The following is a 22,730-nucleotide window of genomic DNA, read 5'->3' on the forward strand; positions in this document are numbered from 1 at the left end:
TTTATAAGACACAAACATATAGCATGCTTATATATACACATTGCATGCTTGAAGTAAAGAGCATATAGAAAGGATTAGTGAAGAGGAGAGATAAAGAGAAGGTAGAGATATCTTGTATAAGGTCGGTTTTAATATCTTGTATAAAGGCGGTTTCATATCATATTATAATTCTTCCCGTGATAGTGAAGTTTTGATCCCATCTGTTTGTAAAGTAGGCATAACCGAACCACGTAAATTTCCGTCTTATTTATATTTATTTATTTTTTTTATTTTCTCCATTTTTATAGCATAAGAAAGATTTTTGAAATTTTTGAAAACGGTTTTATAGGAGGAAGAGTAATATCTTTTGACCCAAGAAATAATATTTTTCTAAAAACCTCAATTGAAGACCGGAGCATAACATGCCGAAAGGTGATCCAAAAGCGCAACCCGACCCGGGCTTTCCCCGGGTTTTCATCCTCCTGCATTTTCCTCCTTCGGCGCGATAACTCGTCTCCCTCTTGCTCTGAAATTTCTATGGCTTGAAATGGGCAGAAGCAGTAAAAGCGAGAAGAAGCACAGAGACCGCACGAGGAGTTCATCTCCATCCGCCTCTGCATCATCATCACCATCATCTTTGTCGAGCTTCAGCGATGGCCATATTTCAAAACGCCGTAAACGCAATCGTAGCCGTCGCCGACAACGGGACGATGACTACGATGGCGATTCGAGGAGAGAGAAGGATAGGAGGAGAGATAGAAAGTCCAGAAGGAGGGAATTGGAAAAGGATACAGAGGGAAAGTATCACCATAAACGGAGGTCGCGGCGAGAGGGGAAAAAGCGGGTCGTGAAGTCTGATGATGAGTCTGAATCTTCTGGTGAGGATAGTTCAGAGCCCAGGTCTCGAAGCAATGCCAAAGCTGTAACTCAGCGTGTGTTGAAGAAGTTCCCTGGTGTGGCAGGTGATTTGCAGCAGGTATTGCTTACAAGGATCATCGTCTTTCATATTTTCATTTTTTGTGTGTTTGTTGTTTCTTTAGAATTTTGATCAGTTCGTAATTTATTTGTCTATGTAGTAGGTATTGTGCAGTATTTTACAGCTAATTCTATTGCTGGATTGCCTTTTATAATGTCATCGCACATTGAACTGGATTCTGTTTTTTGGAATTTAATTAGTGGATATTTTCATGGGTTTCCTGGTGAAGCTTCTTTCAAATCCCGGTTCCTAGATGAGTGATGATAGTGAAGAGGAAAAGTGATGTCTACGTTTTTTTGTGGAACTCATTTTATTCCCCCTTTAGTGAGAAGTTTGGCTTCATTCTTCTTAAGTTGTTTGATCGCATTTGCAAATCTGTTTCCTTCATTTAGATGAGATAGAGATATTGGTATGTATATTGAAGTATAAGGAAGGGAAATTAGGGCAACCCTAATGTAAAGAAAGCCTGTTTCCACTCATTTAAGCACCTAGAAACTCTCATAAAGGGTTTCCTGTAAAGAAGCAATAGTTGGAACAATCCCTGATGTAAAAACACATCATTTCCACTCATCTAACAGCCTAGAAATTCTCTCATAAACTGTTCCCCAAAAAGAGGCAATATTATTACTGCCTAAAGGGACACCTTAGTAAACAATAGCCACCTCATGACACTACAACTTTCTAACATAACAAAAAAGAGTATGCGACTCTAAATCAATACCACAATTTCTCTCTTGGAAAAAGTTGATTCTAAACCCCTAGACTCTTTTGAAAATTTGTAAGATGGTCAACACATTAGAAAAACTATTCACATCATCAGATGGGAAAAAAAATTATCATTCACTAATTGTAGATTTAAGATAGACACAAACCTTCAGGACTGAATTTAATGTGCGTTACTAAATCTATATCTGTTTCTCTCTCAGTAATTCTTCTTATAGCATCTGCCATGATTGTAAATAAAAATGGAGACAATGATCCCCCTTGTCTAACGCTACTGATCAGATTGAGAGAACCATCAAACACACCATAAACTTTTTGAAAGTTTCCTAGATCTTCTGGCCCACTTCCTGTCTCTTCACAAGACAGCCTCTTGTTCAGGAGTTGGTCAAACAAATTATAGGAATTGCCAGAGAGTAAGCATCCTTGTAAGTACAGATCTCATCCAAAAGCAGAGTATTTTCCCCTTCATAAATTTCCTCAAATTCCTGTTCAATCTGAGAAAAAACGATTCCTGGTCATTCCCGGTACCATCAATGTTTTATTTTCCTTAAAGCAGAACCCTCTAAACGGAATCCCCCTTTTCATCATGATCATTACTTTGCAAACCAGGAACATCAAATTCAACTGGTACTGGCCCTCCAACACTCGCTGCTTCTTGTTCCAAATCACACTTTTGAGTAAAAGCATTATTTATATCCAAAATGAGCTCACACTAAATCCCAATCAGAATTGGAGCTGTTCCCCACTGAAATTCCTTAATTAAGTTGTTTTAATCTCAAATACACCTCAATTTCTTTTGCAATGGTATGTTGCATCTTGGCTACTAAATCACAATTCTGATTGCACCCCTTCTTGTCACTTCATAGATCAATTTCATCCTCAGATCCATGTGGATTTGACCTTCGGTGTTATCCTGGAGCTCCAGTGATTTTCTAGAACCTGAGTCAATGGTAAGTTGGTAACCTTCCCTCTTACATTTGCATCATCATCGGTGTTCCCTTTTTTGCCTTCAACTGGGTCTTCTTTATTATTCTCCACTGAATTGGGCCTTTTCTATTAACATTGCAGCCCCATTAACTGAGTATGTGGGTATTATAATAAACTCCTCTGGTCTGATAGAAGTTATCCTCTTTTGAACTGCACATGGAGCCTACTTCCAGCAGGCCCATAGTTCTTTGAACAGATAACTGATCTATCTCCTTCAAAATTCATATGCAATTTGCTCCTAAGATTAGGCCAACGATTTCTGTTTTTCAATCTCTTGCTACTTAAAGTATTCCCTTTGCCAGCCTGTTCATTCCAGTCAAGGTTACCAGAAAACCTCCATTGTTAACTGAAACTACCTCCAAATTTCACTATTTATGCATAATTTGGGAAATCAATTGCCTTCTGAATATAAAGTCTTCTGCCATATTACTATAGCTACAATCTTCTCGTTTCATGCCAGGCTCCCTGAAGATTTTCTGCTTACTGGAATTTGCATTGTCAAACACCTTAGTATTAGCAGTATTATAACCCTCCAAAATTTTGAAGACAGCCACCTGAATGCCTCATTTCCGTGTAGAAGTCTCAAGGAAAAACTTCCCCTTGTAGCCAAATCAACATTGGAATTTCAAAAACACAGAAACCCAATGAAGTGAGGCTCTTTTATATAAGTAGTAGATATGATCATATGATCAATTGGCATCATATGCTTTGTGCATGTTCGATTGATGAATCCTCCTGCTAAAAATTGTTCTTTTGCGCATAGTAACCAAAGAACAGGCAATGGTCTCATTTATAGCCATTGGTTGGACTAAAGCAAGTGCCCATGCTTTTAGTTGAGGGAGTTCCTTGAGGCAGCCAATGCATCAATTTACTATTTTCCATGCTGTTGAAAAAGTAGAAAGAAAAGAGAGCTTTAGCTCCTTTTTGTTCGCTAGCCATACAAGGGCAATTTTTCCGAACACAGTTTATACATTAGTCATGTGTTGTGCTTGTTGCCAATTACTTAGTGTTTATTGTCAATCTTGAATTTTGGTAATTTCACTGAAATTTCGGATTTTCAGGAGGGTTCGAAATGAGATTAGGTTTCAGTTTCTTTTATGGAAACATTCAGCCAAAATTTTGGTAATGCTAGCCGAAATTTCATATATTTAAAATGAAAATTGAGAAAGGAGCGAACTTGAGGCAGTTTATTTTGATTCTAAATTATTGACAATCATCTATCTTAAATTTTCTAGAGTTTCTGGCTTTTGCCTGGACTCTGATTCTGGAAAGGATTAACACACATGATCTGTTTTAGAGGAGAAGGCCCTATATGGCTCTTAGTCCTCATATGTGCTTCATGTATTGTGAAGACAGCAAGCCCAATGCCCACCCCTTTGTGCATTGCATTGCAGCTTTGGGATGGCATTTTCTCTCTGGCTGGGGATGAGTGGGTGGCTCCATGAAAGGTGAGTGACAAGCATCAGATTAACTTTTGGGGCTTTGGAAAGAACAGGAATGGGAGCTCCATGGCGTGCAACCGTTTTTTATTTTTTTATAATATCTATAATCCTATGGACCTTGAAGATAGAAAGAAACTCTAGGATTTTTGGAAGTCAGTCAGCTTCCTCCTGACTTTTGTGGGATAGAGTGACTTTCCTTGCTTCTTTGTTGGTGCACTCCTTGGGTTTCTTTTGGGGTTTTCTGCTGTTTGACCTTGTTAGAGATTGGAACGCAGCACTTTTGTAACGGTTTTTCGTTTTTGTATATTATTTTGTTGTTCATATATTGGTACTTCTGTTATTGCTCAGTTTTTTTTTATAGATTTTCTAGCTGGTTGGAGAGGACTCTTTGTCCTCCACATTATGTATTCCATTTTCCAGTTTAAAAAAATTATCTTCTTTTTTTATTTAAAAAAAAATCCTGAAATTCATTCATAATTTCCATAATTTATTAGGAGTTTCCATTATTTCTTTACATTGAAATCTAAATGTCTATTGAAATTGAAATTTTCATAAAAAATTCATAAATTGAGACCCTCAAAATTTTCATCAAAATAAAAAATTTAGTCCTTGGTTACTATATGTCAGTGATTAGTCAGGGTATGATGGTCATTATGATGCACATTAGATATATTATAAATAGAGAGGTAGGCTATCATTGTTTTAGTTTCCCTAATTCTACTTAACTTTGGAAACATTATATCAGAATATGTCTCAAGGCCTAAAACCCTAAAAAGCAGTCATCATGGCCAAAACAAATCCTGAATACATCAGGCCTATGCTGGCCTGTGACCCTATGAGGTTTGTCCACTCTACCACAGAGCCGAACTGACTGCGGCAGTTGCTAGAAAATTGCTGGACGACACTGCTGGTTCTGAACCATAGAAATTACTTTGCCTTTTTCTTTTTTAAACATCAACATCATAGCTACCCAATGCCCACAGGCAGTGCTGATTTGTAGATCTTGGAAGCTCATCATTAACAATTCACCCACGCCCCGGCCCCGTCTTGTGCCAGTTGAAGGCTGATGGCTACAATGTCATGCTCTGGCACGTGAGGCTTCATAAAATCTTGTTTTTGCTCTGATTTGACTTTTAACTGCATGAATCCCCTGCAGACCATGATATCAAGTGGCTTTGGTTTTTAGCCCAAAATTCCATTCTTTTTAGTTATTCGCTCCTGATCAATTGGGCCTACTTCATTAATGAGTGTTTGGTACCTTCAAAAGCTTTTAGTGGTTTTGAGGCCATTGGGTGCTGGAGCAGTTGCCATGTTGTTGTATTTGTGCTCCAATTCGATTGTTGCTTTATTTGTTGTTGATCTTGTTTGTGTTCCCTCATCATTGACATAAATTGTGAATTAGAAATTGAATGGAAGTAATTCTTTCTAGTAATAGAAGGCTGTCAAGATCTATTTGATAGTCTTGGGAAACACCCAAACACTTATTTTGGTTTGGACATAGTCATGTCAAGCGGAAGGAGGTATGGGTTCAAGGAGAGATGTCAATTGTTTTACAGCTGTGGAACTTAATGGAATTTCAGATTGCATGGATGTTAGATAACTGCTTTATCTTAGAGCATAAGCTGGTAGGTTGTGGGCCTATATCAAGCTTTAATACTCCCCCGCATGTGCAGCCTGACGGCTTGTGGAAAAATAAACTCATGATAAATAACACCCATGATGGGGAACGTGATAATTTTTTAAAACCACACAATAAATGCAGGCAACAAGACTAGAACCTAGGACCTCCTTGTTGATGGTTATTTTAGTCATTTAGCATTATTAGTGTGTTAGTGTTAGGTTAGTAAGTGAGAGCAAGTAAGGGTATTATGGTAATTGGCATGCATTAAAGCTTGATATACATTGCTGGTCCACAACCTAACAGTTTAAGCTTTTAGGTAATGTTGTAATCTAATTTGGTATCAGAGCTGGTTACCTGGAGGTCCTGGGTTCTAGTCTTGTTGCCTGCATTTATTATATTTCCTGTAATGGGTGTTATCTATTGCATGTTTATCTCTTCACGTGCTGTCGGGCTGCATGTGCTGGGTAGTGTTAAAGTTTGATATATATTGTTGGCGACAACCTAACAGCTTAAGCTTTTAGGTGAAGTGGTAATCTAACAGGATGTACTTTGACATATATTATATAATAAAGGGAGAGATCTATCATTGTGATTAGGTCTTCCATTTACCCATTTATTCAATATGGTATCAGAGCATGATTCCGAGACCTAAACCTTAATTGTCACAGCAACCATCAAAACTGAACCGTAAAACCCTAAATCTGCTGCATGTCTACTATCATAGAAGAATTTCCAGCAACACTATCGCCCAAAAAACAGCCAATAGCGGCTGGAAGTCAGAGCAGTTGTCAGAAATTTCCTGGGTGACACTGCTACTTCAGGAACACAAAATCTACAATAGATTTTGCAAAACAACACCATAGCTCCCCATAGACACTGCCGATCTGCTCCCCACTGAAATCCCACATGCGCCCTTGTGCGCTAGTCGAAGCGTCGACTTCATGTGCCGGCGCGTGAAGCCAACTTCAGGCATGTTTCTGGCCTGAATTCATCCAGTTGTGCTCGAATCCCTCTATAAAAATATTATTGAAGTTTTTCTTGATGTTTTTGGTCCAATGATCTCCCCTTTTTTAATTGCTCGTGTGCATCACCTGAGGAATGGTTGTTTGATGCTTCCCAAATCTGTTTGTCAATGGTTATTGAGTTTATTGGGCCTGAAACATTGTATTTTTTGTGTTTTCGATTTGTGTGTTGTGTGCTTGTGGTTTGCATCGGTTGTCAAAGATTGTGTGTGTTGGGATGGAGTTGATGAATTCAGAAAACATGTTTTCTGCTGTGTATTTTTAATCTGCTGCTCTATTGAGGTGGTTTGTGTGTTGGTATGGAGTTCCCAAATCCCAAAAGTGTGTCTCCCTCGTCTGTTACTTGTTCAAGTGAACAACGTACTATAATTGTCTCAAAGGAGGAGTATTCAAGGTTCTTGTAGTATCAGGCATCCCAACAACATCTCATCATATTGCATATTTTGCTAAAAAAGTAATCACCGCTGTATTTAATCCAATATTTCTCCCACTAGTCCCTGGGTTATCGAGTTTGCTGCTATTGGCTGTGTGACATGTGTCACCAGTGTTTTTTCTGCTCTCCAATATTCTAAAATTCTACCTCAAGTTACTGTTATTAATGAGTCCACTACTTCTATAAAGGGAATAGGAACAGTAAGTCCTACTATGCCCATCTCTTTTTTGTCTATGTTATACATTTCTAAATCCCTTTTTTATCTCAGGTCTGTTAGTAAAATTACAAAGTGGCTAAATTGCTCTGTAACCTTCTTTCTTGATTTTGTTCTTATTCAAGATCTTAATACGAGGAAGACAATTGGCATAGGACGTGAGGTTGGTGGACTTTACTACTTTGAGTCTCCCTTTTCTCCTATTGTCTTTAGTGCCACTACACACCACATCAAATCCATTGTTGCCTTGGTCATCCATCATTGGACAAGTTAATACAGCTACTTCCTACTTTGAGTATTATGTCTAACCTTGATTGTGAGTTTGTCAATTAGGAAAGGATCATCGTGTTTCGTATGCCTCCCGTGTCAATAAAAGAGCTGTTAGCTCTTTTATGTTAGTCCATTCCGATGTTTGGGGTTCTAGTCGTGTTACATCAAAGTTGGGGCTTTGATACTTTGTTACATTTGTCAATGACTACACCAAAATGACTTGGTTGTATTTAATGAAAGACCATTATGAGCGGTTTAATATCTTTTGTGCATTTGGTTCTCAAATAAGGACTCAACTTGATATGTAGTTTAGATACTTCATAGTGATAATGCTAAGGAGTGTTTCAATACTCAATTCACTACCTATATGATTAACTTTGGCATGATCCATTTGTCATCTTGTGCCCACACTCCACAACAAAATGGAGTTGTGGAGCTCAAACCCTATTGTATCAAATGAATGTCCCCAAAGTTTTTGGATTGATGTTGTGCTCACCACTTGCTCTACCATCAATAAAATGCCATCTTCTATTCTTGGTGATAAAATCCCATATTCAATTATCTTTCCTAAGGCTTCTTTGTTCTTCCTTCCTCATAATATTCGGTTGTGTGTCCTTTGTTCATTAGTTAAATCTAGGAAGGGATAAATAGGATCCTTGTGCTATTAAATGCATTTTTTTGGGTTATTCCTATACTTTAAAAGGATATCGATGCTATAGAACCAATTTTCATTTATACTTTGTCTCTACTGATGTCGCCTTTTTTGAGTCTACACCATACTGTTCTCACTCCTTGAGTTCTGTTGACCTTGATGAGTCCCTTCCTTTGCCTAGCCTTCCTAATCCTAACCTATTTTCTCCATTCAGTCTTTCTGCATATTTATCTAGTTTGAGTCCTTCTCATCCCTTAGATCATTCCAATTTGCAAGTGAACACACGGTGACTCAAGGGAGGAGTGCCTTCTCCAACTTCCACTTCTATGCCTTCAGTTCCCTTGTCAGATGATCCTTTTCCCTAAGTGGTTGAATCTCCTATTGCGGTTTGAAAAGGTAAACACACTTTTACCCAACATTCGATCTTTAATTTTGTTTGTTATGATTTCTTGTCACCCTTATGTTAGTACTTTGTCTTTGGTTGCTCTTCCAAAGTCTATTTCTAAAGCCTTGTCCAATTTTGGGTAGATGAATGCAATGATAGAAGAGATGCATGCGCTATAAAATAATGATACTTGGGAGTTGGTACCTCTTCCTCTTGATAAGTTTGTGGTTGGTTGTTGTTGGGTGTACATTGTGACGGTCAATCTAGATGATCCCATAGCTTGATTGAAGACCCACCTTGTTGCTAAAGGATTTACCACTCGGATTATCCAAACACATTCACTCTTGTTTCCAAACTTGCCTTAGTACATTTGTTTATCTCCTTAGCCACCACCTATCATTGGCCTCTCCATCAGTTAGATGTGAAGATTGCTTTCCTACATGGTGATTTTTAGGAGGCGGTGTATATGGAGCAACCACTTGGGAGTCAGACTTTGTGTATTAGCTCAAGGTATCATTATATGGTTTACAATAGTCTCCTAGTGCATGGTTTGGTCGATTCAATGCTGTAGTACTTCTGAGTTTGGCATTTGACAGTGTGCAGTAGATCATTTTGTATTTTATTGTTATACTCCATTCGGAAGGATTCTTCTTATTTTGTATGTGGATGATATTATGACTATTGGAGATGATGATCAAGGTATCCAGAGCTTACAGCATTTCTTGTAGACTAAGTTTCAGACAACGGATTTGGGACCATTGAAGTACTTCTTGGGTATAGAAGTCTTGAGATCTCGTATGGAACTGTCTTGCCATAGTGGAAGTATGTTCTTTATCTTTTTCAGATGAGACTAGATTGTTGGGATCCAAACCCGTTGATACACCTATGGATACTAATAGTAAGCTAGTGCTAGATATGGGTGATTTTTTTACCAACATAGGATGATACCAGAGACTTGTTGGAAAGCTGAATTATCTAATGATCATTAGGCCAGATATATCTTTTGCAACTGGTGTTGTGAGTCAGTTTCTTGACTCTGAGAACAAGTCACTGTGATGCAGTAATTTGCGTCTTGAGATATCTCAAAGATGCACCTGAGAGAGGTCTGTTGTATCAAGATCGATGTCACACTTATATTCTGGAATATACTAATGCAGATTGGCTGGGTCATCTTCCAATAGAAGGTCCACAACTGGGTATTATATCTTTGTTGGTGGAAATATGGTTTCTTGGAGGAGTAAGAAAACAAACTATGGTGGCTATGCCAAGTGCTGAGTCAGAGTATTAGGCTGTGGCTCACACAACATGTGAATTTGTTTGGTTGAAGAACATGTTGGAAGAACTAGCTTTTCCACATTCTTAGTCTATGGAGCTGACATGTGATAATAAAGCTGTCGTTCATATTGCCTCCAACCCAGTTTTACATGAGCCGACAAAACACTTTGATGTCGATTGCCACTTTGTTTGAGAGAAACTTGTGTAGATGCTCATTACCACTACCCATGTGAAGTCTTATTTGTAGGTTGCTAATTTATTTACTAAAGCCTTGGGGGTCCTCCTGTTAAATTCATTTGTGACAAGCTAGGAGCATATGATATAATGCTCTAGCTTGAGGGGGAGTATTGATGGCTATCTTAGTCATATAACATTATTAGCATGTAAGTTTTATGTTAATAAGTGAGAGTTAGTAAGGTATTATGGTCATTGGTATGCACTTTCACTTATATTATAAATAGAGTGAGAGGCCTATCAATGTGATAGGTCTTCAATTTTACCCAATTATTCAACATATATGTATGCATATTGATGTGTGTAAGGAGATTTGGGAATATGTCAGGCTTTTATATTCTAGAAACCTAACCTGTATGTAGAATCCCTCCATTTGCTTTCTGCTATAGTAGAGATAGTACATAGTTACACTACCCATGTGAAGTCTGATTTGCAGCTTGCTAATATATTTGCTAAGGCCTTTGGAGGGGGGGGGGGTCCTTGTGTTAAATTCATTTGTGACAAGCTAGGAGCATATGATATATATGCTCTAGCTTGAGGGGGAGTTTTGATGGTTTTCCTAGTCATTTAGCATTATTAGTATGTAAGTTTTATGTTAATTAGTGAGAGTTAGTAAGGTATTATGGTCATTGGTATGCACTTTGACATATATTATAAATAGTGGGAGAGATCTATTATTTTGATTAGGCCTTCCATTTTACCCAATTATTCAACATATATGTACGCATATTGATGTGTTTAAGAAGATTTGGGAATATGTCAAGCTTTTATATTCTAGATACCTAACTTGCATGTAGAATCCCTCCATATACGTTCAGCTACAGCAGAGATAGGACATAGTTACCTGGAATGTGGTGCGTTTCAGGTTCTGGTATAGGAATGGGATGGGAATGAGGTACACTACTTAAGAGGTATGCAATTCATGATGGAGTAGGCTTAGTACATCGTTTTGGGACTTGGTACGGTTGAACCGCTTATTTTGATTGATTAGTTGATATGCTATTTCAATGAGAGAAACAACTACATAACTATTATTCTTGATTAAATTATATAAATTACAAATGGACAACTAATGATTTATTAATAAATTAATGTATTCCCTTTAATTAAAAATTAATGTGTTAATTTTCTTCAATAATATTATACTATTAAATGAACAAAGTTCTTAGATGCTTTATATAAATAAGTTAATAAGCTATTTTCAAATTAAATAAAAAAAATAAAAATTACCATATGTACAATATTCCAATGAATGTTTGGCATTCTATTCCATTGCTTGGGAGAAATACTCGGAAATCTTAATGAGTTGGCTCTTTTAACCAGTTCGCTTGGCTCTTTTCATGTTCATTTGAGGATGATTGAAGGGTTCAGAGTTTAGATCATTATAGGGAATTCTCTTGTATATATATTTTTTCTCCTACTTGACTTGAGACTCTAATGCAGATCCTTTTGGTTTGTATTCTTTGATCTGGAAAGCTAAAGCTCACTAGAAAATAAAAATCTTTTTATGTGTACTGTGACACTTGAAGTTATCGACACCAATGATTTGCTTCAGAATAGAAGGCCTAGTAAGGCCCTGGCACCAGATGTTTGTGTCTTTTGTTTAAGTAGTGGAGAGACTTGCAGACATCTGTTCTTTCACCGCCCTTTCATTTTGGCTGTTTGGAATAAATTATTTGGTTTATGGCAGAAAAATGGGTTTGCTCCGCTACTTTGAAGCCTTATTGTACTCACTTTTAGGGGTTTTGGCAGGGGAAAAGGATAGGAAAACCTTGTGGAGATGCACTGTTATGGCTATTATTTGGTGTGTTTAGTTGGAGCGGAACGTTAGAATTTTCTGAGGTGTGGCTACTGTTAATAATTTGCTGTGGAGTAGAGTGGTTTATCTTGCATTGGTGTGGGTGTCGGCTAATGGCTTCTTTCGTCTTGTTTCTTTGAAGATCTGCAGCAGGATTGGTTCTCTTTGCTTCATTGAGTTGCCTTTTGGTTTATGCTGTATTTTCTTTGTATCTATTTTTATTGCTATTGATGTAAAAGGAGGATTCCTTATTCTCCTTGTTCTCTCTTTATTTTTTATTTTTTATTTTTTATTTTTGTATATTCTTCTCCCATTTAATAAAGTTACTTGTTTATCCGCAAAAAAAAAGAGTTTGATTATGGTTGAATTTAATTAATATAAATTCACACAAATGTTGGCAACTTCTTTTGCGTTTTGTTTTGAAATTTCTAATACTCTTGTTTAATTTTTATATGAAAATGGTTTACAAGTCTGGGTTGCCACTTTTTTTTGGAGTGTAGCATGAAACATTTGTATCAAGGGGAAGAGTACTCAAAGAGTCAAAGTTTTTGCAACATCGAATGTCATGGCAAGCATCGTTTCTTATCGTATCCTTGCTTAGATGGGTAATTCCAAGATCTGTTTCATGTAGTATCTCTCCGCTAGTGCTTGGTTGATAGCTTTTGCTGCCACTAATAATATGATATGATAGGTGCAACCAATTTCTTTTTCCACCTTCCAACAACCTACCTTGTGTTATCCTTGCCAACAAGGCTAGTAGGACCAGTAAATGGTAAACCCTACTTCCTCCCCACCTCTCTTAATTGTTCTTTATATTCTTAGATTCCCCTTTAATGTCATGTTTTTTTATCAAGATTATGGAATCATTGGATTGTTCCATAACCTTCTTTCCTTATTTTGTTGTTGTCTTGGATTTGAAGGTGAGGAAGACAGTTGTGGAGGGCATGGGGCTCATGAACTTTACTACTTTGAGTCACTACCTCCTTTACTACACATGCTACACCCACATCTATATTCCTTTTAAGTACGAGAGTATCCTTGTCTTTATCTATAATTGCAGTGATATTCAAGCCTATTTTTTTGGGATCTAGACAAGGAAATTGAAGGGATATCTAAACCTTAAATCTTGCTAATCTTGATGAGTCCTTTGATTCAGACCTATTAATTTTGCCCAGGAATTCCTAATTTGTCTAGTGGCTTAAGTTATCGTAATTTGCATATGTACAATGACTCAAAGAAGGAGAGCTTCCTTTAGATCCTAATGTTGCGCCTTTGGTTTTCTTGTCTAATGATGTGGTCTTCTACGACCTCCCTATTGTTATTCAAAAAAATAAAGACACCGGTACCTTGCATCCAAATTTTTATGACCCTTATATTATTGTTTTATTATTATATCTTGTGCTTCTCTTCCCATATTTATGTTTGAAATCTTATCCCATTTTGGATAGAGAGTTGTAATGGATGAAGTGATGAACGCTTTATTAGAAAGTGATACTTGGGAGCTTGTGCCTCTTCCTCTGTTAAGTCTATCCTTAAATGTTTCAGGGATGCTCTGTGAAGGTCAATCGTGATAGGTTCTTTGGCTTGCTTGGAGGCTTGTTGCCTTGGGTTTCTGTAGATGTATGTTTTGAATTACACTTGACTTATTCTCCCTAGTTGTAGAACTTACATTGGTCCATCTTTTAATTTCTTTAGCCATCACGTGCCATTGGCGTTTGTATCAGTTGGATGTGAAGAATGCCTTCTTACAATGTGATTTTGAGGAGGTTTATATGGAGCTACCATCTAGTGGTCTTTTGGAGGAGGTTTATTGATCCGGGAGAGTTAGCATTGGTATGCCATCTAAAAAGATCCTTCTATGGGCAGTCTCCTAGAGCATGTTTTTGGTAGGTTCAATGAAGTAATGCCTGAGTTCGGCCTTTGGTGATGTGCAGTAGATTCCCCTGTATTCTACTGCTTTATTATTGCTGGTAGGATTTTGGTGGTTATGCATGTGGATGATTTTTTTTTACTTGTGATGATGGTTAGGGTATACTTAAATATTTTCTATGGACAAAGATCATACTAGAGATTTGGGACCGCTAGAATACTTATTGGGTATAAAAGTATCCAGATCTTGTACATGGACCATTCTATCAAGGAAGTAAGTTGTGGACCTTTTGGACGAGGTTGGATTATTGGGATCTAAACCTATTGATGCTGATACACATATGGATCTTAACAATGAATTACTAGATGTGAGCCACTTGATGGCTAATCCTAGATGATACTTGAGATTACTTGGGAAGTTAGAACTACCTTATAATCACTCGGCCATGCACAACAAGATGCACCTGAGAGAAGATCTCTTGTATGAGTAAGAGGGTCACACACATGTTAGGGATACATAGATGCAGGTTGGGTTGGATCACCGTCTAATAGAAGATCCACAATTGGTTACTGCATTCCTTGGTGGTAAACTTATATCTTAGAAAAGTGCAAACAAACTGTGCTTGCATCATGCATGTGCTGAGTCTTGAGCATAGAGCCACTGCCATTGTTTTTTTGGCTGAAGAACATGTTGGAAGAATTTGGTTTTCCAGAGTCCTAGCTTATGGGGTTGATATTTGATAATCAAACTGCAATTCCAATCTGGTCTTTTACAATAGGATGACTCACTTTGAGATTGATTGTCATTTTGTTTTAGGGAAACTCGTGCACTAGCTCAATTCAACTGCTTATGTGAAGAATGAATACTGACTAGCTGATTTGTTCACTAAACCTTTGGGAGGTGTTCGTGTTAAATTCATTTGTTACAAGTGAGGTGCATAAGATAGCTATGCTCTAGCTTGAGGGGTAGTACTTACGTTAGTAAGCGTGAGTTTGTGAGGGTATGATGGCCATTACGATGTACATGAGATATACTGCAAATAGAGGGGGAAACATATTGTTGTTTATTATACTTGATTAACAATGCACATAGGTCATGGGGAACAAGTGTCACCTTTATCAAATAGTTCAAGTAGTGTGCGTGTCATGTTTAGACTTTATGGGACATTTGTGAGAAATGACATTGTTTAAGGGGCATAAATTTCACCTTTTAGAAGTTTGGGATGATATGTTAAAGTGAAATACCTATTTATCGATTGGCATAACTTAAGGTGTTACGTGTAAATTCTCTAATAGTTTATGCAAGTCTCTAATCTATACATTTTGAAGGATATGATGTGATTAATAAACAAGTTCTTGTCTTACTATATGATGTTGATTTTATAACAAATTGCAGTGTTGAGTAAAACGGAGCTAAATTTGAAAAATATAAAACCCAATTTAGAACTTCCTTTCATAGATTCTGCTGAATTTAATTAAAGATTTGTTATGTATTTATGTTTAACCTTTAAATGAATCTAATTTATCACACATTTTTTAAAACCAAATAGTGTTTTCTTTTAATTTTTTTTTTCCCTTCTGAACTGGATCTTGGCTTTGGGCAGCTGAAATACCCTTCTTGTTATTGCAAAGTGGTTATTTTAGTGCTCGAATCTTATATTTAACTATCAATTGGACTATGCATATTTTACAATAATACAAATGTAAAGAGATTGAATGGGAATATAAGTTTTGACACTAATCAATCTTGATAAATTTATAAAACATGTCTCTTTTGTTTTTAATCCTAGGTTGCTTCCTATTAGAAATAAAGTGTCCTGTTTTCATTTTATAGATTTATGGTGTGTCATTTCTTTACTGTTGCCTATTTAGTATCAATATATTCATATGATGGGAGATGCACATTCATCCGATTCATTCTTGTAAACCATGTTTGGTATAGCTTCTGCAAATGATTGATGATGGGCAAGCTGTAGACATAAGGGAAATATCTGAAAGATCTTTGACTAAGCATTTGAAGAAATTGTTCAAGTCATTGAACCTTAAGGAAAGTGGGGATGGAGTTTTTTTACTACCTTCTAATGTTCGTCCTACATGGGAAGTTGTTGGACCGATAATTTGTTTGCATATTGAAACTAAGGAAGAATGGTTGGATCATCCTATCTCTACAAATGATTTGCATTCAACACTACCAGAAGTGCAATGTAAAGTGATGAATGACGAGAGTTTGACGATGCCACATCCAGAGGTTGAGAATTCTGCACCTAGGAGAAGGTATTCATATCTCTGTTCTGTATAAATTTTTGAAATTATTTGCTAATTTCTTTTTCTTTCTTTCTTTCTTCTTATTTATTTATTCATTTTTTACTTACAGTAGTTGAAATACCTACAATGAAGTTGCTTCATTTTTATGATTTTTGTTATCCAATCAATGTGTGTTTGTACTTGCATCCTTCCTTGAGGCTTGTCGTGGTAAGGGATTTTATCAAATAGACAATCAACTAAGTTCCTTCTCTGCTTTCATTACTAAGTTTTGTATTTTATTTTTGTTTTCTTGCATTAAATATACTGGTTGTAGATTTACTGTGAACTTTTGGTTAAGAAATAAAGATGCATGTGTATTTGGCTATGATTGCTATGTTTAGGCATTGGTGGGCCTAGTGGTCAAATGGTGTTCATCGAGATGTGGACATTAGAGAATTTTATTCTTTTATGTTTAAAGATTGGGTTTTTGAGGGCAGGGCTTGGATCAACGGTAAGGTTGCTCCTTTGTGACTAGTTGGTCATGGGTTCAAGTCCAAGTAAACAGCCACTCTGCATAAAAGCAGGGGTAAGGCTGCGTACACTGTGACGATCCTCCCCAACACTTGCAAAGCAGGGAGCCTTATGGCCCGGGGATGCCCTTTTTTATGTTAAAAGATTGGGTATCTATTTTCTTGTGGAGCTTGGGATTATTATTATTGTCGGAAGAAGGAGAATTCGTTAAGAGGCGCTGGGGGTTGCCACCCATTTGCAAGCAAGGGAGATGAAAGTAAAGGTATGACCTGAGACACAAAGTGTCCAAAAAAAAAATCAAGAATTTTATATGTATTCAACATGTACAGCCACTTGTCAGCTAATGAGAGTGGTAAGCCATCTATTTTGAGGATGGTGAGTGACATAGCTGATCCTTCGAAAGTTCTTTTCCTTTCCTTCCATGCAATGTTGAGAGGGATTAGTGTGATGCTTTTTTTAAAATAACTTTCTTTCCTTGAACTAATGCCTCTTTAGGCCCAAGTCTCATTCTCCACTGTGATAGTTATGACCCCAGGGTGGCTGACCAGAGCAAGAGCCTGATTCCTGAGGATCTCTAGTCCAAGAGCATTGAAGGAGGATGTCATCAATGGATTCAGTGTCTTCTTCACACAAAACACCTGTTAACTGAAGATATTCCCCTTTTTTGAAGATTCTTAATAGTAAGAATCTTATCTAGAGCTGCTTCCCATGCAAACAAAGCAACTCTTGTTCAGGGCTAGAGATCTCTATATGGCTTTGCAGTGGAAATTGGTTTGGATCTCAGTTGGTTTATCCAGCTGTCTGTAGTATAGCTGAGGTATGAGCTGCCATTTTTGTTGAGGGTCCACTTGGGCTCATTTAGAATATTCTGATAGAGAACTCTGTTGTATAAGCAACAAAAAAAATCAGCGAAATGGGAAGCTCCCAATCATGGCCTCATGAAGGGAATCCCCCAGGTTTCTCCATTATCTGAAAGTTGAAAATGCATATTTACTAGAGCATCCTTATCACAGGCCAACCTGAAAAAGTTAGGAAGTTGAATACTAGGAGGGGTCAGCCCACACCATGTGTCATGGACTCATGGCAAAAGAAAATATTATTCTCATTACTTACTCCTGCGCAATTGGATGATTTGTTGCTGAAAAATGTATGGCAGGAACATTTAAGCTGAAATCGCCTTATATAGGAAATGAATCGCTGCCATTTCCTGGAAACCTTGTTTTTAAGGATATTGGTTAGTTACATTTTTCTTTTTTCATTTTAAACAATGTGCTTCATAAACTATTTGGAAGGTCAAAGTTCCTTCAAAGATCAAGGATTTTATTTTGTTTGTTGCTCCTAATAGAGTTAACACCAATGTTTTAAAAGGCTTAATTGAGGCTTGCCTTGAGGCTTGCTCAAGGTAAGGCATGCCTAAAATGCTTTGAGGCTCAATCTAAAATACCAAATTCCTAAAAGGCTAATGCATGACATGTTGAGGCTTGTGCATTGTTCAAAAGGCATGCCTTTTGCGCCTTTCTAGTTGAGGCTTGCGCATTTTGGGTGTGTCATTCTCAAGTTAGATTTGGCTATAAAATTTTAACTGCATCTTTAATCTTATTAAAGGGGATTTCCTTTGGTGTCATTTTTCACAAATTCCAAGTTTATCCCTATATAAATATGCTTTATTTTTCAATAGAAATTAATAATTGAGGATATAAATGTAAAAATAAAAAAAATCCAACCCCTTAAGATAGTTTGAATTTCATTCTCTATCTAAAATACCCCTCTAACTGCTCATAACTATCTTAAAATGCCCTTATAATTAATCATAATTGCTCTTTTAAACAAATTTAAATACCATTCAACTCCTAATTGTTTTCTTTACAATTATTTTCTGAAAATGAATATAAAATTTTTAGGAAAAGCACGCACAAGGCTTGCCCATGGCTGGTGTTTATATAAAAGGAATGTCATAATTTGATAGTATGAGTTGATTTCTAAAACTGTTGAACCTCAACCTTTCCAAAACAAGTGAGAGTTGTATCTTAGATCATGAAAATAATTTGAACTTTTTGATAGTATAGCTATCTCCTGTCATGATTTGTTTCATGAATTCATATTTAGCAATTGCTGAATGTCCAACAAGTAGTTTGCAAAGTGTATTTAATTTTTTTATATTATATTTGTGGTTTTCTTAAAACGTATTTATTTGAAATATATTAATTTATTAACATATTTTTATCTAAAAATAAAATTATGAAAAGGCTTAAGCCGCATTTCCTTAAGGCTTACACCTTGCCTCTTAAGGGTTAAAATGCCTTGCCTCACTCCTTGGCCTTTTAAAATATTGGTTAACATCAACAATCGGTTGCAGGGTAGGAGACCTTCAGAGGCATTTTCTCCTGTGTGTGTTCATTGTGTTTTGATGGTTCAGAAACAGCTTCTTGTCTGTTTTTGAGCTGTGACTTTGCCTGGAATATTTGGAATAAGCATTTTGGTCTTTTGGGAGAATCAGATTTGTCTGGAGTTGGTGGATTGATCATTTCATTTTCTGGTTTTGGTGGAAGGAAGTATGCAAGTGCTTTGTGGAGATGTGCGGTTTTTGCCGTTCTGTGGGGGGTCTATGGCTGTAACGAGATGCTCATATATTTCATGGAAAAAGCTGAATTTCTCTCTTTTTATAGGATCAGGTTCATTATTTAGCCTCACTTTGGCGTGCTGCTGCTGGTTGCTTTAAAGGAGTGAAGTTTTCTGATACAACGGGATTGTCTATCTTTGTTAGTCTGGTAGCTGGGTCTTATCATGTTGATTAGGAGAATTTCTTATTCGAATTTTAATATGTTCTCTCTAATCTAATGAATTTATCTTCTTTTGTTATTAAAATAATGACAAGTCAGGCCCCTGCCTCAGTGCCTTGCATGGATTCCATAACTAGTGTCAACCAAAAATGTGGGTTGAAGGTTAAATTATTATTGTAATTTTATTTTCCATAAGATCTACTCATTTATTTTAAAACGATCTGATGAATATGGATGCTTATTTTGTATTCCTATTTTTTCTTGCTAATGTTGTCCAATTAATGGTTCTTGCAGGATGATTGGCCCTGAAATGCCATCTGCTGAGCTGCTTGCTGCAGCAGCAAAATTAACGGAAGCGGAGGCTGAGCTGAGGTATATGCTGAAAATATCCCTTCAATAGGATCTATATCTATTACTGCCAGTAGGATTACTTTGAATGATTCAATTTTTTTTTTCACTGGGATTTTTTAAAATCAAGACTTGGAAGGACCTCATTATTTTGGGATCTGTATCATTTTCATCTGCATTTTGATATACTTGCTATGATGGTCTTTTCTGTAAAACAAATTACAGGGATGCAAAGGTGGAGGAAGACACTGAACTATTTATTGGACCTCCACCGCCTGCTGTAGTTGCTGAAGCTGAATCAGCGAATGAGGCAGAGCGTTTTGAAGAGGTTCCTAACTTTCTTTTTACAGACTTGATCAAAATTGTCCCTATACTTTTTACAAGTTTTAATCAAATTTATCCTGCATACAGCCTTGATCAAATATTCAAATTAGTCTCTATTTCTCTTTCTCATGTTTGTCAATGGAAGAATACATTGCTGAATACCTATAATAGTTTGTTAAGATTTTAATTTTTACTGTAATGTAATACACCTTTTCCCTAAATTGTGCTGCACTTTTGTATTAATATTTTAAGACTTCTTAAAGCATGGTGGAAAAAATTATTTGAGAGTTTTTTGGTTATGTTCTTGTTAGATAAGCTTCCTAGCTGTTAAAATCCTTAATGGTTGGATCATGATGCTTTATTGTAGCATTTGTGTGCGTGCCCGTGTGGCACCAAACTGATTTGAAATGCAGAAGTGGTGGAAATTTTGTGATGGAAGGCATAAGGTAGAGTGAAAAGGCATCCTTCTATGAGTTTATGTAGGTATACATTGATCTTATGCAGGACAGTTGTGTTCTATATCTATTGGACTAGTTTCAGCAATCGCATCAATGGCACTTCTAGTTGTGCAAGCTAAGGCTTGGGTATGATCATATGTCATTGTTTTTATGCTTAACAGAGTAGCCAACGGAAAGTTATAGGATTCCATGGCAGAAACACTGTTATGATCCTTCCATGACTACAACTATGGGGCGTCCTTTGATGCATCCAGAGTTCTGAAAGAAGCTTTTTGACCTTGGAGTCTTGGCTGGAATGTGGCTCACACTGGCTTGACACTCACCTCACTTTATGTGATGGGACCATTTTGTTTGAATCTAGAAAAAGAATATAGAAATGAAGAGAACTACTATTTAGGGTTTTTCTTAAAAGAATAGGAATTGTTGCTAATTTTGTAGTAGAAGTCTGACAAAATGAGGATTGTGACTTTTGATACAATGATGGAGAGTGGATAGGTATATATGCCGTCATACTTTGAACTTGTTGAACCCGCTGTTGCAGTGTGTTTGTATCTGTTTTGGGCATTTGTGTCCATGCAAAAAAGATGCATTCTCCCCTTCCTCCCTTCTGTTTGGGTTGTCAGTAGTTGGAGCTTTTCCAGGAATTCTTTACCTCATTTCCAACAAGACCGGAAAGCTTCAATCTCTTTATTGTTTAATTTTATTTTATCAGTTTTTAATGTTTTCCTTCTTTTGGTGGATACACTGCCCCCCCTGCTTTTTGTATTCTTCTTTATCTCTTCAATAATATTGTTCTTTTTTGTATCAAAAAAATAAAAAAAAACCCATTCTTTTCTCATTCAAAAATTACATAAAGGTTGGGGAATTTTGTACCATTGTTTTGAGAACAGCTTATGCTTTCAAAGGAAGGGTCTAGAAACTGTGAAGCAATAGAAATGTTGTGAGGTCTCCTGCTCGTTTTGATGCCTGCTGCTATGACAAACATTTATATAAGCTACTTGTAGCTCTCTGTAATGAGTAGGGAAGTAAGGTTACATTTTGTTTGCGGGATGGAATAGGGGTGTGATGTAAAAATGTGAGAATGAAATAGTTATTATATGGGGATATAATGGTTTATAAAACAAGGTAAGCCATTCTAAGGATAATGTCCATTCAAAAGTCGTTTTACTCCAACCTATATGGAACAGCATAGGAATAGACATTCCAATGGTGAGATTTGGTAATAATCATTCATTGTCTGTTCCATGGTTGGAATTATATCAACTCCTATGCAATGGTTACTTCATTCCCCCCCCCCAATCCATTTTAAGACCAAATGCAATTTAAGAATTATGCATATATGCAATGTTCTGGTATTGTTTCCATCCCCAGCTGTTTTTAGTCCTCTCTGTGAACCTGTAAATAATTGCTGGCAAAGGACCAACAAAATTGTTTCAGTTACGGGCATACCTTGGACAGTAGTTGAATAGTTGAGGGAATCTCATCAACTCACCAGGCACTGGGCACCGAACACCATGGTCTATGACTTGGTGTATGTCTTGCTGGGGCTCCTATGCATAGAATATGCATTTAGTGATGTTGTTGTGGTGGTTGTGTGTATGTTTTTTTTCCTTTAAAACTAAATTGGGAGAAAGCACCAGAGTTCATTTCTATGGTGTAATACATCAGTTTTTGACAAATGTTCTTGGTTACATATGCTGAAGGCAGACTAGTGTGCAGCTGTAGGTGGTATGGAGTTCTGAAATATTTTCTTATCAGGCCTTTGTAAATTGTATTGTGTATCTTAGTATTTTTGTGCAATAACTATTCAACTTGTTACATCTGTTTGGCCAGGTCTCAAGAATTATGGGAGTTGAGGTTGATAGTCCATACGATGTGTTGGGGGTGAACCAAAATATGTCATCTGACAACTTAAAGAAAAGGTAAATTTTGTTGCTTTTTGAATATTGGAGCTGTTCTGTTCTATGTTGGCATGGTAATTATGTGTAGTTATTACTTATTATATATTTATACAGATTGCCATGTTGAAGAGTAATTATCCAAGAGTTCTTCAGATCTCGATTTTTATTTTTATGGCTGATTAATGCATTTGTTTTTAAAGAAAAAATCTTCCATTTTTTGTTTCCATTCCACTCAGTAACCCTGTTGGCGCAAAAGGTCAACCA

General features: G+C 36.8%; 1 protein-coding gene across 1 annotated transcript in view; it reads left to right on the plus strand.

Annotated features, from left to right (window-relative positions):
- The first annotated feature begins 376 nt into the window (after positions 1 to 376).
- The window catches only part of LOC131162924 (uncharacterized), a 72,958-nt gene continuing 50,604 nt past the window's right edge, over positions 377 to 22,730 (plus strand). Inside the window, exons 1-5 of the mRNA XM_058119546.1 lie at positions 377 to 955; positions 15,823 to 16,154; positions 19,730 to 19,807; positions 20,009 to 20,111; positions 22,399 to 22,487. Coding sequence (XP_057975529.1) covers positions 527 to 955; positions 15,823 to 16,154; positions 19,730 to 19,807; positions 20,009 to 20,111; positions 22,399 to 22,487 — 1,031 coding nt within the window. The 5' untranslated portion in view covers positions 377 to 526. The remainder of the gene's footprint in view (positions 956 to 15,822; positions 16,155 to 19,729; positions 19,808 to 20,008; positions 20,112 to 22,398; positions 22,488 to 22,730) is intronic.

Source organism: Malania oleifera, chromosome 8, assembly GCF_029873635.1.
Source record: "Malania oleifera isolate guangnan ecotype guangnan chromosome 8, ASM2987363v1, whole genome shotgun sequence".
NCBI classification, from domain to species: Eukaryota; Viridiplantae; Streptophyta; class Magnoliopsida; order Santalales; family Ximeniaceae; genus Malania; species Malania oleifera.